Consider the following 13,682-nt stretch of genomic DNA (forward strand, 5'->3'; position numbering starts at 1 on the left):
TTGATGGCAATGAAAGGTGGGAGGTGAAGCAAGGATGAAGGAATCCAAAAAATGTAACAACGAATGGGGTCTGGAACTGTAACGATGAGTGAGAATTCTAGAAGTAAGAGGAGTAAGGCTTGGGGTCCTTAGAATGAATGCAGATCCACAAACTACAAAGAGAAGGGGGAGCTAGAGGCTGATTGCCTAACTTATTGTGTAGGGTTAGATTTCAATCCTGCGTGCTTTGGGTCTCCTTTTTTAAGGTCCTTGCATAACTACCTACATATTGATGGTAAACCCCTTATTAGTGCCATCATTCATGCAAGAGATCACGTACGTTTGATATTTTAACCTCAAACACTCACATCAATCCTTCTAACATCATCTCATTTGATATCTTAATCTCAAACATTCACATCAATCCTTTCTTACATCATCTCACCACCATTCAAGAGTTTACAAATCCAAGACCAGATTCCTTATGGACAAGGTCAAGTCATCATTCCATTTCTAGTCAAGTTGAAAGCTGTAAGGTGATTTAAAGCACAATCCAACGAGGTACACACCACATAACGCACATGCATAATCATAACAAATAGCATAGACACAAGCTTTGCCTTGGACCAAGAGAGAGAGAGAGAGAGAGAGAGAGAGTGTGAGAGAGAGAGAGAGAGAGAGAGAGAAGTTAGTAATATATGATCTGTATGTAATCTTTCATGTATATAAGAGCATAATACATAGCACATGCCGTCTGACATCATAAACAACAATAATCGGTTAGAATTTAAATCTCACACCACATGACAGATGACAGTGACAACTAGGGGGCTTAAATCAGAGGAAAAAGTGGCTAGTAACACCAACCAATATTGGCTAGTGCTCAAAATTATAAAGTACAGCACTAGCTTTACCAATATCTTAGCATGCAAAATTGGTTTCGAGGAAATTCACAACCCAACAGAGCTTAATTTAGATTATCTTGCAATTTAAAATTGCAACTTTCACTGAAAGCATGAGTCAGTAAGACCCGTACACTTTTTTAATTTAGCAGTTTTAATACCAACACAATGCAAACAAAGAGCCAAGCATTTGGAACCAGGTTTCAAAAATAGCTAGAGATTATTTGGAAGGCTATCTTCCAGGCCTAGGAAAGGAGCGCATCAGACAATGTAAGAAGATTCAAGTACCGAAGACAGTCATAAAGAAGCGTTTAAGTATCCCTAAAAGTACAGCCAAATTTATTCTAAAATTTGAAACATTTGGCCTTTACAAGTTATCGATACTTCTTGTCGAAACATTTTCTCATCACAAGCATACACACAATAGAAACCTTTCATATGAAAAACATATCAAAATGTTTCCTAAACAGCCATATAACGACAGGAAGCCTTCATGTGTATAACATATAGGCCCATTCTTATTCAAAATTGATTTTGGCCACATGGGACACGACCTAATTAGGAGGAATGTACGAGAGCAGTTTAGCACCATGCCATCAGATTTTTAGTTGTATTAAAGTGGCAGCAGGCATAAAAATCCTTACGTGTTATGCTTGAGCTTATGATTTCGCAGGTTTGCATAAGTTAAAGAACTACAAATAAGGCTTTTCTCGATACAATATCTTAATTTGGGCATGCCCCTTGCAAGTTGGGACAAACAAGGCTTTAAAGCCTTGGGTGAGTACATTAGAGCCTAGCTTTTGTTAATAGTTCGAAACCTTTTGTGAGACTTTGAAAGCTCAAATCCTTACCAAATGTACACTCTAACAAGTGCATGTTAATAGTTCGAAACCTTTTGTGAGACTTTGAAAGCTCAAATCCTTACCAAATGTACACTCTAACAAGTGCATGTTCTCTCTATCAAATTTCCTAATCCCCTCTAGTCTACATGCAACCATTGAAAATTTATAAAGAAGTGAAGTACACAGCATCCATGGAATCAATGGAAGGCTTACAAAGCACTGTGGGGGGTTTCAAATAAGCAATGAATAAAAAATACCATTTACTTAAGAGGAAGAACAGAGCCTAGACATGAATAACAATCAGACAGCTCAACTGATCAAAAAGAGTGAGCTTATATTTACTCTATGAGAGCAACTCTGCAAAGCAGCTAAGCTCGATCATGTTGCACATTACACAAGCCAGAGTGCTTTACAGCTCTAGTAAAGCCTGAAGACTGACCGACCTACTTCCTATTTTCTCAGTTGAAAGTAACAAAGGAACGGCTTTCTATTGGATACATTACGATAAAAAAACAAAGGGTCATCTATCCTCACTCGGATCTCCGATTAAACTTGTGTGTGTCTTCTAGAGCTGACATATTTATATTACCCATCTCAACTCGCAGATCTCCACTGCTTTTCAAAAAGGAACAAATCAAAAATTGAATTTGGAACTTAAATGCCATACAGAAGACACTCCAAATGAGTATGAAATGTCACCTTCCGGCTGACGTCAAATACTTGATATCCTTCACTGCTCGGTTTGCGGCATACAATATCAGTTTCCTTGCCTGGTAAACAAAGAACATAAGAAGTGTGAATAAACTAGAACCATCCAATGACTTCCAACACAGGTCCACTAGGGTCTATACAGTCCAGCATTATGCATACATTTTTCTGCGCATGTGATGAACAAAGCAAAAATGGCAACAGAATAACACTCAGTAATCGTTGAAAATATAACTATCAACTGTCAAGGGCGGGGTAAGAACATGATCACAAATGAACATAGCAACGTCAGAGACTTGGTGCACATCCATGAATAAGAGCTCCTCATAGAAATAATTAATGAGCCTCAGCAACAAATTCCTCTGGATCAAGGAAACAACAGCATGTCAACTCCCAAGTTTAAATCATGGGAACCTCTATCTACCTGCTAGTGGTTCGATAACACCTGCTTTCGAGCCTAGGATGTATGACCATTATCCTTGCGCCAGTAGGTGGCTCAACTCGAGAAGAAAATGGATTGCACAAAGTGATACATGCCCAAAGAAATTCCAGAATAAGCAATGATATCTAACCTTGATCGCATCGTAGCATAGTCACAAGAAACGTTCTGAGGTTTTTTTCGTTTTGAGGTTTTTCGGGTTTTGTTTCAAAAGGTTTCGTCCCTCAGCTAAGAAACCGCGAGGTTTCGAAAAATTAATAATTTCATAAAGTATGAATACTATAGTGGCCATCTAAAAACATAGTGTAATGATGAAAAAATGGTGTCTTCTCACACATCTCGGGGAACCACCTTATATTGGTCAAGCATTATGGCAATTTTGCTTGATTAGATGCCACAAGTGGCTCAATCAAGGACTCTTAAGAAATTGAAGAAGAGAAAGTTTGAGACATTGAAGGATGGTGTGTGAAGAAAAAGGGGAAAGATTTAAGACATTGAAGGATGGTGTATGAAGAAAAAGGGGAAAGAAGAGAGGAGAAGAAGAGAAAGGGAGAACAAGAAGAGAGAAGGAGAATGAAGGAAGGAGGAGTAAAGGTGAAAGAAATGGCAGAAGATGGAAAAGGGAAGGAGGGAGGCATGAGAAGAACAAGGAAGGAAGGTGATGAGGATATGGAAGAAAAACAAATGTAAAAAAAAAAATCCCCAAAAAATCGGGCCCCGGGGGGAGGGGTGAGAGGAAAAACCAAACCTGAAATTTTGGCGAAATTGCCATACTAGAAGGTTTTTAAAAACCGTTTAGAAGTTTCGACGTTTCGAAAGCTAGAAACAGGTTTTTTTGTTGCTATGCATAGTAGACGGGGCAATTCATGTATGGTTGCTGTTTTTTGTGAGTTGCAAGTAGCCATGGCCAATCTTCTGTCTAGGACATAGGCGTGTCTGAGTTCTCAGACCCTAGCATACTGTGAAAGAGATGCACAAGTCTGTGAGTAGATTGTATGGAGAGTGCATGTAGCCTGAAGGGCTATACATAGGCCATACAAGTGCTCACAAAGGGCTATGTGCATATTTGTCAGGCAAAGGGAGAACAAGAAGAGAGAAGAAGAGAATGAAGGAAGGAGGAGTAAAGGTGAAAGAAATAGCAGAAGATGGAAAAGGGAAGGAGGGAGGCAGGAGAAGAACAAGGAAGGAAGGTGATGAGGATATGGAAGAAAAACAAATGTAAAAAAAATCACCCCAAAAAATCGGGCCCCGAGGGGAGGGGTGAGAGGAAAAACCAAACCTGAAATTTCGGCGAAATTGCCATACTAGAAGGTTTTTAAAAACCGTTTAGAAGTTTCGACGTTTCGAAAGCTAGAAACAGGTTTTTTTGTTGCTATGCATAGTAGACGGGGCAATTCATGTATGGTTGCTGTTTTTTGTGAGTTGCAAGTAGCCATGGCCAATCTTCTATCTAGGACATAGGCGTGTCTGAGTTCTCAGACCCTAGCATACTGTGAAAGAGATGCACAAGTCTGTGAGTAGATTGTATGGAGAGTGCATGTAGCCTGAAGGGCTATACATAGGCCATACAAGTGCTCACAAAGGGCTATGTGCATATTTGTCAGGCACGATACCATACGATACAATACCATATGAGAAAACACGGTATGATATGTATAAAAATCTTATCGTACGATAAAATGCAGTGTTTTAAAAAACACTTACAACCTTAGGTATTTCCAATTTCGAGATATGGAGTATTTTAAAAAGAAGGGAAGCATCATAGTACAAAGGAAGCTCAAACAGCCATAGACAAGCAAAAACAAGATCATTACCTCCCAAAAAAAATTTAGAAAAATATGAGGAGGCACACTCTTGGGCTTGTACATCAATGTGGGATAAATCCCTTTGCTCACACATTGATTAATGGCGCATGGCATGACAGATTAATGTGTGATGAGTAGGCTACGAGGACCTTACAAATGGCGCATGGCATGACAGATTAATGTGTGATGAGTAGGCGCCACCGTGGAGTCTGCATGTTGTAGAGGACATGTATATATATACCTAGATGAATCCAAGAACATGCCCAAATTCACCTTTTAGGAACGTGCATGTTATATACTCATGGTAGTCAACCCACAAGACTATATAACTATCAACTCCATTATGCATAGAATGGACTAGATACTACGACATCCCCACTAACGTCTGCATACTGTAGAGGACATGTATACAAGCCTTGAATCAAATCCATATTTGGTTGTGCATATGAATTAGCAACTTCAACGAGAACAACTAGTTATACTTGTATACATGCTATGCCTGTTTTGTGTAGCCTATGGAAGGTAAAGTGTTACTTTATGTTTAAGATTTTATGTTGAGCATTCTAAGGAAGTATGATGCTTTTTGTGCGGGCTATTTTAGCCAATTCATAGCCTTGTGGTGCATGAATGGCCAATATGCTTTATACTTGTATTGTCATCAAATAAGACATAGGCTTACATTTGCTTGTGGCTTAATCTTCTACAAAAGTGATGATCCATGGTTCTATAGGTAGCAAGCATCGTATAGTTTGCTTCTGGATCCCTGTTGCAACCCCAACCAAGTGGTTGTGCAGCACGTGTCAGTACTATGAGAGAAGCATTCAGTATACCTTTGTTGCATCCCTGCGACTATTGAGGGAAGAGCTCCCAAAGGACAGTTTACATTTCTTGGTTAGAGTATTAGCAAAGGTTCATGTATTACTTTGCCCTATCAAAACCTGACATGTTAGGTGGTTAGTGCTTGGAAGCACTAGTATCTAGGGGATTGTAATAGATTTAAATCTTTGCATAAACTTCAACGGATGACAAGGTGTATTCTTAGTGTATGTTGGCCATCTGATTGAGCATGCCTACTTGATTATTTGTGCTTCTTTCTATTACGATTATTGTGAGCAATTCTTGCATTACAGACATCTTGCAGGCCCATTGGACCTAAAGGCCAAGAGTAACTCTAGGCGGGCAGGCAACTTGGTGATATGGGACACTAAGGCGTGCAGTCTAGGCTGAACCTATGACTAGGAGGTGAGTCACTAGCCAAAATCTATAGCGGTCATTGATCTCAAATTGGATACAGCTAACCTAGCACGGTTCTAAAATATGTGATTGTAACAGGGTAAGGTTTTTGTTTTGTTTTTGTTTTTTTTTCTGTTTTTTTTTTTTTGGGGGGGGGGGGGGGGGAGGGGCTTCTAAAGTAATCTAGACTGCCCACTAATTCTCGGCAAAACTGGGCAGCAGCTACTCCCTGTGACATTTAATGGTACGTGTACGTAAGAGAGGCAACCAGAACCTGATGCAAAAAAAAATTAATTCTAGAACAGGGAATCAAACCTCAAGCTTATCCTCCTTTGCGTGATGCTCTTTTGGAAGTAAGCGGAACTCCTCAGTTAGGCGGATGCAATCTTGTAGGTTTTCAGGTGAAACAAAGTCCAATGCAACCTTAATACAAGACTGCACCAATAAAAATAAGAACCATTGGTCAAAAAACAAACACAAAGAAAAACACTACAAAGTCAATACCCAAGGCTCTTGGAGTCGTACCTAAAGTAAAACATACGCATGTATTTTTTATGTAAATTTGTGCATGCTTATCTTTTTACATATATCTATGCATCAGTACCTTTTTGCGAACTTTCTTTACCTTCAGATTTCTGACTTGATGCGGGCAACCTGCCGGAATAAGCACAGCTTCTCCCATATGCTGTTCAAATGTCCAGGGTTCAACTCCTACCAACAAGAAGAGTTTAAAAACTATGTCAACCATCATGGAGGAAAAAAAGGCAAACGATTCAAGCCATCACATAGGAAAAAAGGGCAAAAGATTCAATCCATCTCCAAGAAAAAAAGACTTGCATCCATCAATCAATGACAAGGACCACTTTATTCTATATGTATGTGTAATACTATTTGCGTATGTGTATGTACTATGTACAGTGTATGTATGTATGTATGTGCATATATGTGTATGTACATAGTATACATGCTCATAAGCCAGGTGTCCCGCACGTGCATGCACCTGCATGTACACATGCATGTGTGTATGCACAAATTATATTTCTAATATTTATGAATTCTCATGAGCACAACAGACTGTTAAACTCACCAAACTCATCTTTAAGCCTCTTCTTATGCTCTTCTGTGAGATAAAAAGTCTGATCATGAATCGGATGAGTGATCTGCAAGGAAGCCATTCCAGAGACTCTCAAGGCAACAATTCCATTTAAAGACTGCAAATAGTTAGGCACAACAACAACCATCCTTACATGGTCCACAAACTCTTCATTGATATGCCTGAACTCATGAAAGTGTCTCCAAAGATAGGCCTGGAGCTTTGACACATCTTGTCGGCGGAAGACATCCCAGAGCGCTCCTCCATAAGAGTCGTGTTCCTTTCTTTCACCCAGTTTTTCAAGCCTGCTACCTTTGTCAGTACTTGCATCATTCTGAGGGGTTGTGACAATCTGCTGTTCTGCATTCCCTTCTGTTGAGGGCTCTTCCCTTTCACCTTCTATTGGTTTATCTGGATTTGACTCCTGCCCTGATGATGTCCTCAACTCTTCTTGACAGTGAGGAGGGCTTTCCTTTGCCAGGTTAGGCTCATCGGAGCCATTGTTAGACCCGCCTAGACCATCTTTTTTGACTTCCTCCTTGAGTGCTGCCACATCTTGTTGGCTGCCATTCTCTTCCTTCACGCTGGTTGCACCATTCAAAGCCTTTGAGATAGTCTGAATATAAAGAAAGCCAGGCGTAAAGCACTTTTCTATGAAGAGGACATATATGCAAATCAAATACACAAGTAAAATTATTACACCATAATTAAAATCTTTAGGTATGTGGGCCTTATGAAAAAAAAAGGTAAAAAGCACCTACTTTGTCTTCATGTGAAGGATCAGACACAGGCACTGACGGATCAGCTGTGTCAAGTACTTCATTCTCCGACCGCACCACCATGTCAAATGCACGCGCTCCCGCACTGGAGTGATGCCAATCGTGATCTCCCGAACACGTGGCTTCATCCGAAGATGGATCTGCCATCATCATCTCTTTGTACAACTTCCGGAACTTGTTCAGCCTCCTTGTTTGCCAGCTGGTAAGCTTGACCTCTGTCGTGTGCATTAGCACATTCACCTTGGGGAAAAAAAACATATTTCAAAGAAACTCAGTAGTGCAGTAAAACAACGTGATCCTGGTGTGTCACAAGATCAACACATTGGCGTATGGAGATACCGTATCAGACATATTGTAATGCAACTTTGTCACCAGATCGCCCCTTCCAAGCTCCTCCCTCATGCCATACTCAATGTAGGTTTTGGGGCCAAAATCAGGCCTTATAGAATCGTCCGGAATTTTGGACGCCAAATTCAGCACTCCGTGCCTTGTATTGGTGTACTCGTGAAAAGGCAGAGCACAAATGAATTCAGCCCCGTGACGTGGAAGCCTTTCCTCTAAAAAATTAGCGGGGGGCCAATCGTTCAGCTTCAACATTTCTGGCCAACCGTTTTTGTGCATCCGGCCTTCTTGGTATCCTTTGAAAAACTGGTTTATACTGATTTCTACCTGTAAAAGGCATGCCTTTGCATTCACATACATACGAAAACTCTACTAGAATAGCACAGATCACGTGTTTCTTAGAAGTATTACCGGACACCAATCCAGACAATCGAGAGCCTTCACAGACTTGCTTTTCATACTCTCCCGGACAGCACGCCACATAATCACTGGCTCCCAGCTTAACCCTTTGGTATCTTCAAGCACATTTCTGATGATAACCGGCTCACCTCGAAGCCAGTGCTTCTGGAAATGATCTAAACCCTCTTTTTTGACGACTTGAGCAGTTGGACAGTAGACATAGTTGTCTTTACTGTCAGTTCTGGCAGCCGCCCGCCGTAGGAAGTTGTCAGAGTTGTCAGAAGTGGAAGCCAGATCTGATTTGACTTTGCTAATGCACACAGGACATGGACAAAATGCATCCGACAGAAGAGGCAGTTTTTCGTCTTCTGACATCAGGTGGTTGACCTCTGCCACCAGCTTTGCTATCCAATTGGACTTCAATATCCTCTTTAAGACCAGCGTACTGGATCCGCAACCGCCCCGTTCTGCGGGCGGACACGGAATACTGCCATCATCATTAACACACCAAGCGGGTAACTTGTAGTGGCTCCCACCAAGGGATGCCTTGCCTAAACCCTTGGCCCTGACATGAGACGGTTGCTCCGCTGAGCCAGCTTGTTCACCTCCGGGTTGTTGGCCCTGCCGAAGCTCCCAACAGCACGTCAAGCACAAATCATAACCACAAGCAAGGCAGCTTCTATACAAGTCCACAATTGATGTGTTGCAGTTGTCACTGCAAAACAATCAGACAAAGTAGAAGATTGACACAAACCACCAATGAGCAAAGCAGAAAAAGGATTGCTAACCGCATTGACAGCTTATGCTAGAGCCACTGTCAAACATCAATCAACTAGGAGGATTAAAACCCAAAAAAAACAAGACCAAAAAACGCACCAATACAATCGCTCATCTTTCATAAGTTTTGATCTTTCCACCTTTGAGCTAGTGTCTCCTGGAAAGCGATAATGATGACAAGTCCAATGCTTTATACCCAGTCACCAAAAACCTTAAAGAGCAAGTAAAGGTGCAGCTTAAAGACCTTGGCATAAGCATACCTCTGAGCTTGACGTCAAGTTCAACTTCTTGGCACTGCTCTTGATGCAGCTGTTGTAATAGAGGTTGTATGAAGGTTAACATATACTTGAGAGACTTGACCTTGTCGGTGTCACTCAACGGTTGCTGCTACAACAGAAAATAAGCAAGCATAAGCAGTGATGCTTTCCATAGCTTTACTTCATTGCATAGCAAGCCACATAATGGCTTTCCTTCACCACAATAGTATGCCAAAGCACAGTCGTACACTCAAAAGGTTACCACTTCGGTAAAAATAGATCTAGCCCCATCTATCCGTAGACACGCTTTGCAGTTGCAGTTCCCACGACAATAAGGGCAGGCTTGTCGGAGATCATCTTCACACATTTCTGGATACCTGCAGAGTTGTAACAATTTAAAATTATATACATACATCTAATCGAAGGAGTCCCAAAGGCACAGAATATCATATACACTTACCATCTTGCAATGCAGTGTAAGCAGTAGCGCTTATTCCCACATTTCAGGCAGCGTATGAATTCTCCCTTGTCATTCCTTTGACACTGATGGCACGTGTTGCTCTGCTGCTCTCTTTCTGCATCAGCAAAAAAGTCTGGAGGGTGCACTGCCTCATCCTAAGAATTTAAAAACACAAAGAGTAGAAGCTGTTTAGTCTATTGCCCCGTGACATGAAGTGGAGGGTGCACCATCATAGACTTCCTAAACGTAGAAGGTAGTTAAGGTAGTTACTAGTTAATCTACTGCGTGTGGGATAAAATAGCAGCGTACAAGGGCAATAAAAGCAAGGGTCCTGAGCAACCTTCTAGCCAAAACCACCGCTTGTGCACGTGCGTGCAGGCCTTCAAAAGATTAATATCCAGTAATAACACCCTCTATAGGCTTGCACAACAAGCATTTACTTGCCACGATGCTTTAAAATACCTAGACAAAAGAAAGTATCCAATCATACAGCTCAGCAAAACACCATGCCGCTACAAATATCTGGCCTCATACTCTGAGCTGATACAATTAAGCAAACGCTTGAGCAATAGGAGTGTTTGGCACACAGCATCTGTTCAGCACTGCGCCAAGCCAGTACAGACAAAGGACCTTCAAAAAACATATCAATCAATAACAGGCTCTGCACAAGCATATGGGTCCAGAGCAAGACTTATGAAGACAAAAAATGCATGTCAAGCAACATCATGCTGAAAGTTTCAAGGAAAAACTTCAAACAAGGTGTAAGCAGAGGTTCTAAATGTGTAAGAGTAACAGGGTATTCAATCATAATGGTCACTAATCCAGCAAGTGGGTTCTGAGCATTCTGAGAAAACTAAATAGATGAGACCTATGGAAAGCCGTGAAGAAAAAGGCATGCTGAGCAACGTTGACAAAGGGTATTTTCGCGCCAACACCTCACTTGCAAAACAAAACAGAGGGTATTGAGATCATAAGGCTTAACAACCTACCAAGCCAAAACAAGCACATGCTAAGATTTATAAGAAAACCTACCACAACCTTCAAATTAAAAACCCTCATACCAAGGCAATAACACTTGTACCAGTGCCCCAATGTCTGCATCATCCCCCCACGCTTCCTCTCTGTTTATCGTCACCTCTTTGTTACTCAAGCGTTTAAAGAGCTGTGATAGGGGTCACAGCTCCGATATATACCACCCTCCCCCCTCCCTCTTCTCTTCCTTTCTGAAAGAAAGAAATAGAAAGGCAAAACCAATCATACCTTGAAGTAAGAATCTCTTCCTGGAGACCTATGGATTCTCCGATGATCTTCGATCTTCTTGGCAGATCCATTGACGAACCGCTGGCGGCCATTGGTGGATGGGTCTTTGGGCAGTCTGTAGTCACTGGTGTGTCTGTAGTCATTGGTGGCTCTGTAGCCACTGGTATGCCTGTAGTCACTGGTGTGCCGGTAGTCACTGGTGGGTAGCGAACTGTGTGTTTTGGGAAGCTTGAGTCTGGGCTCTGCATCCAGCAAGGACCTGGTAGAGACCTTACTCTTCGTGTCTGCAAGAGGAGGGGGAGCTCTGAGCAGCAACACTTCTGGGCCAGCACCCTCTTTGGTCTTCATCTTTTTCTTTGGCGAGGAATTTGCTGCTGCGCCTGCCGCCCTCTTCTTGGCTTGGTTGTAATGCTTCTCGCAAAGAGTCTTGTTCTCCATCGCCCGTGCATTGCACCTCCATTGCTTCCCGTCTGATCGCTTGCACCGGAGTTCATCCGGTATGTCCTCCTCCACCTTGTTACCCCCCCCTCCCTTCCTGCCTCGATTCATCTCTGTTTCCTGCAGAACCAACCCTCGAAAGGCATCAAGCCATCTTTGATCGAACAGCCATGCACAGAGCAACAAAATACTAGCAAAAAAGCAGCTGAGCAACGCACTAGGGTTAGCAAATGGCGTGAAACTGCAAAACTAGGGTTTGCAATTGCAGGCTACGAGAAGACCGCAAAGAAAACCGCCGTGGAGAGGACAGACCCTGTTTTTCTTTGAGGTCTCGGCCCTCATATGCCTAGTTGAAGAAGGTGAACCATCGCTGAAGAAGGCTATGGCGATGGCGGCAGTGTGCTCTGTCCCTGTAAAAGAAGTAAGGTCACCTCCGTTCCGACGGGAGAAAAAGAGGCGACTTTTGATGGCCAAGGTTATGGGGATAGCTATGACGATGCTGTGCACTCTGTGGTTAGGGTTAGGGTTAGGGTTAGGGCCATATGGCTCTGAGGCGATGGGGATGAGAGTAAAGTCTCCCTCTCTCACAGAAAAGAGCAAAGAAACTGCTGTTTTTCCTTACATATTCTGAGAACCGGGCACACACCATGCGTTTAACCAAGGTTATCTCTTCACCTGCAGCTTCATTACCATCAATCTCGGTTTCTGACAGGACGGATTGATGAGCATCGCTTGTTAATCACACTCACACAGGTTACCAAAATTTCTCGCAAGATTAGCCAAATCTTTGAGCGTAATGTTCGAGCGTAATGTTCTTACAGCAAAATCCATCATTCCCATGTCTCGCTATGTATCATACCTTACCACGCATCCACCATTGTCGAAAATATACATGCATACATGGCTGGAGTTCAAACATCACCTTGACATGTAAACACACAGGGAAAAAAAAAATCAAAACCTTCAGTATTTTAGTTATAATTTCACGTAAATCCTTTTATAAAAAAACTTGTAAAATTTAAACTTGCAATTTACTTGACCTGTTTATAGAAAAAAATATCCTTTAACACTCCTTAGGTCGTGCCATCTACAAATTCTTCCATACCACCTAGCCCAAGGAGAATACCGATAGCTTGCAGCCCAAAATTTGCTTTTTTGTCCAGACTAATGCCCAATGCCATGCTTGGTAGGTCTATAGATGAAATAGCTCTCATGGCCCTAAGCTAGAAGCCTACTGAACTTCCATCACTCGTCAACGATGTAACGAAACAAACACTCCGCTAGGTAAACTTACATTGTTTTGTTGCTAATCATAGATTTGTACATATGTTCAATCGGCTCAAGGCCACAACTTCTCTTAACATTGTCAAGAGTACTTAATGTAGCGCCTACAATGGTTCTTCAACCAGAACTTAATTGAACGGGGTGATCTTTAGTGGAATTGGTGGTGTGGTGGTGGCAAGACAAGAGATTAAGATCTCCCTCTATGCATTCAAGATGGGAATGTTCTTCCAAGTTTGCTCGAAAAAAACCTAGTTATATCCAAATTTCCATCTAAAGAGTCATGCCATGGACGTAGTCTCTACCTTTTTAAAACAAAAAAATACGAAGCAAGAGTGAGTTCCTTTTGCATACTTTTAGCTTCATGGATCTCTAATTTAAAAATTTCTTATATGCTGTTATTATGTCAAGGTTCCTATTTCATAGAATATATGCCTAAATAAGAATACTATTTCATAATATATATGCCTAAATATATACTCTATGGTATACACACATGTATTGCAATTATATCAGAGCATTTGTTACATTTGGCTAGTGAGCAAGTGCCAATACAAAACACCCCCCCCCCCCCCCCCCGCATTAAGCATGCAAGTTCATCCTCACAATACTTTGTTTTGAGAGAGAGACATCAAAATTAGTGGCACCATGCCCAATAGGTGTAACTAAAAGATTTGAACCCATGTCC

At 41.7% G+C, this 13,682-nt stretch overlaps 1 protein-coding gene across 1 annotated transcript; it reads right to left on the bottom strand.

Moving 5' to 3' along the window:
• Positions 1-2,037: 2,037 nt before the first annotated feature.
• On the bottom strand, positions 2,038-12,372 carry LOC147605049 (lysine-specific demethylase JMJ27-like). Its single transcript, XM_086793859.1, has 15 exons — positions 12,026-12,372; positions 11,276-11,833; positions 10,016-10,170; positions 9,818-9,932; positions 9,559-9,682; positions 9,398-9,455; positions 8,534-9,236; positions 8,120-8,449; positions 7,763-8,020; positions 7,156-7,617; positions 6,996-7,068; positions 6,534-6,619; positions 6,224-6,343; positions 2,423-2,493; positions 2,038-2,335 (listed from the first exon to the last, which is right to left on the bottom strand). Exons 1-15 carry the CDS (start codon positions 12,053-12,055, stop codon positions 2,254-2,256), a joined length of 3,225 nt encoding a protein of 1,074 aa, XP_086649985.1. The 5' UTR covers positions 12,056-12,372; the 3' UTR covers positions 2,038-2,253.
• Positions 12,373-13,682: the final 1,310 nt, after the last annotated feature.

This window comes from Cibotium barometz, chromosome 60 (assembly GCF_041138505.1).
Source record: "Cibotium barometz isolate CiBa-2024 chromosome 60, ASM4113850v1, whole genome shotgun sequence".
Classification (NCBI taxonomy): domain Eukaryota; kingdom Viridiplantae; phylum Streptophyta; class Polypodiopsida; order Cyatheales; family Cibotiaceae; genus Cibotium; species Cibotium barometz.

Coding starts and splice junctions, on each gene's coding strand:
- LOC147605049 (XM_086793859.1), bottom strand. CDS start 12,055: ATGAGGGCCGAGACCTCAAAGAAAAACAGG. Junction 9,456..9,558: donor ACTTGACGTCAAGCTCAGAG/GTATGCTTATGC, acceptor ATCGCTTTCCAG/GAGACACTAGCTCAAAGGTG. Junction 2,336..2,422: donor TATTTGACGTCAGCCGGAAG/GTGACATTTCAT, acceptor TTTGAAAAGCAG/TGGAGATCTGCGAGTTGAGA.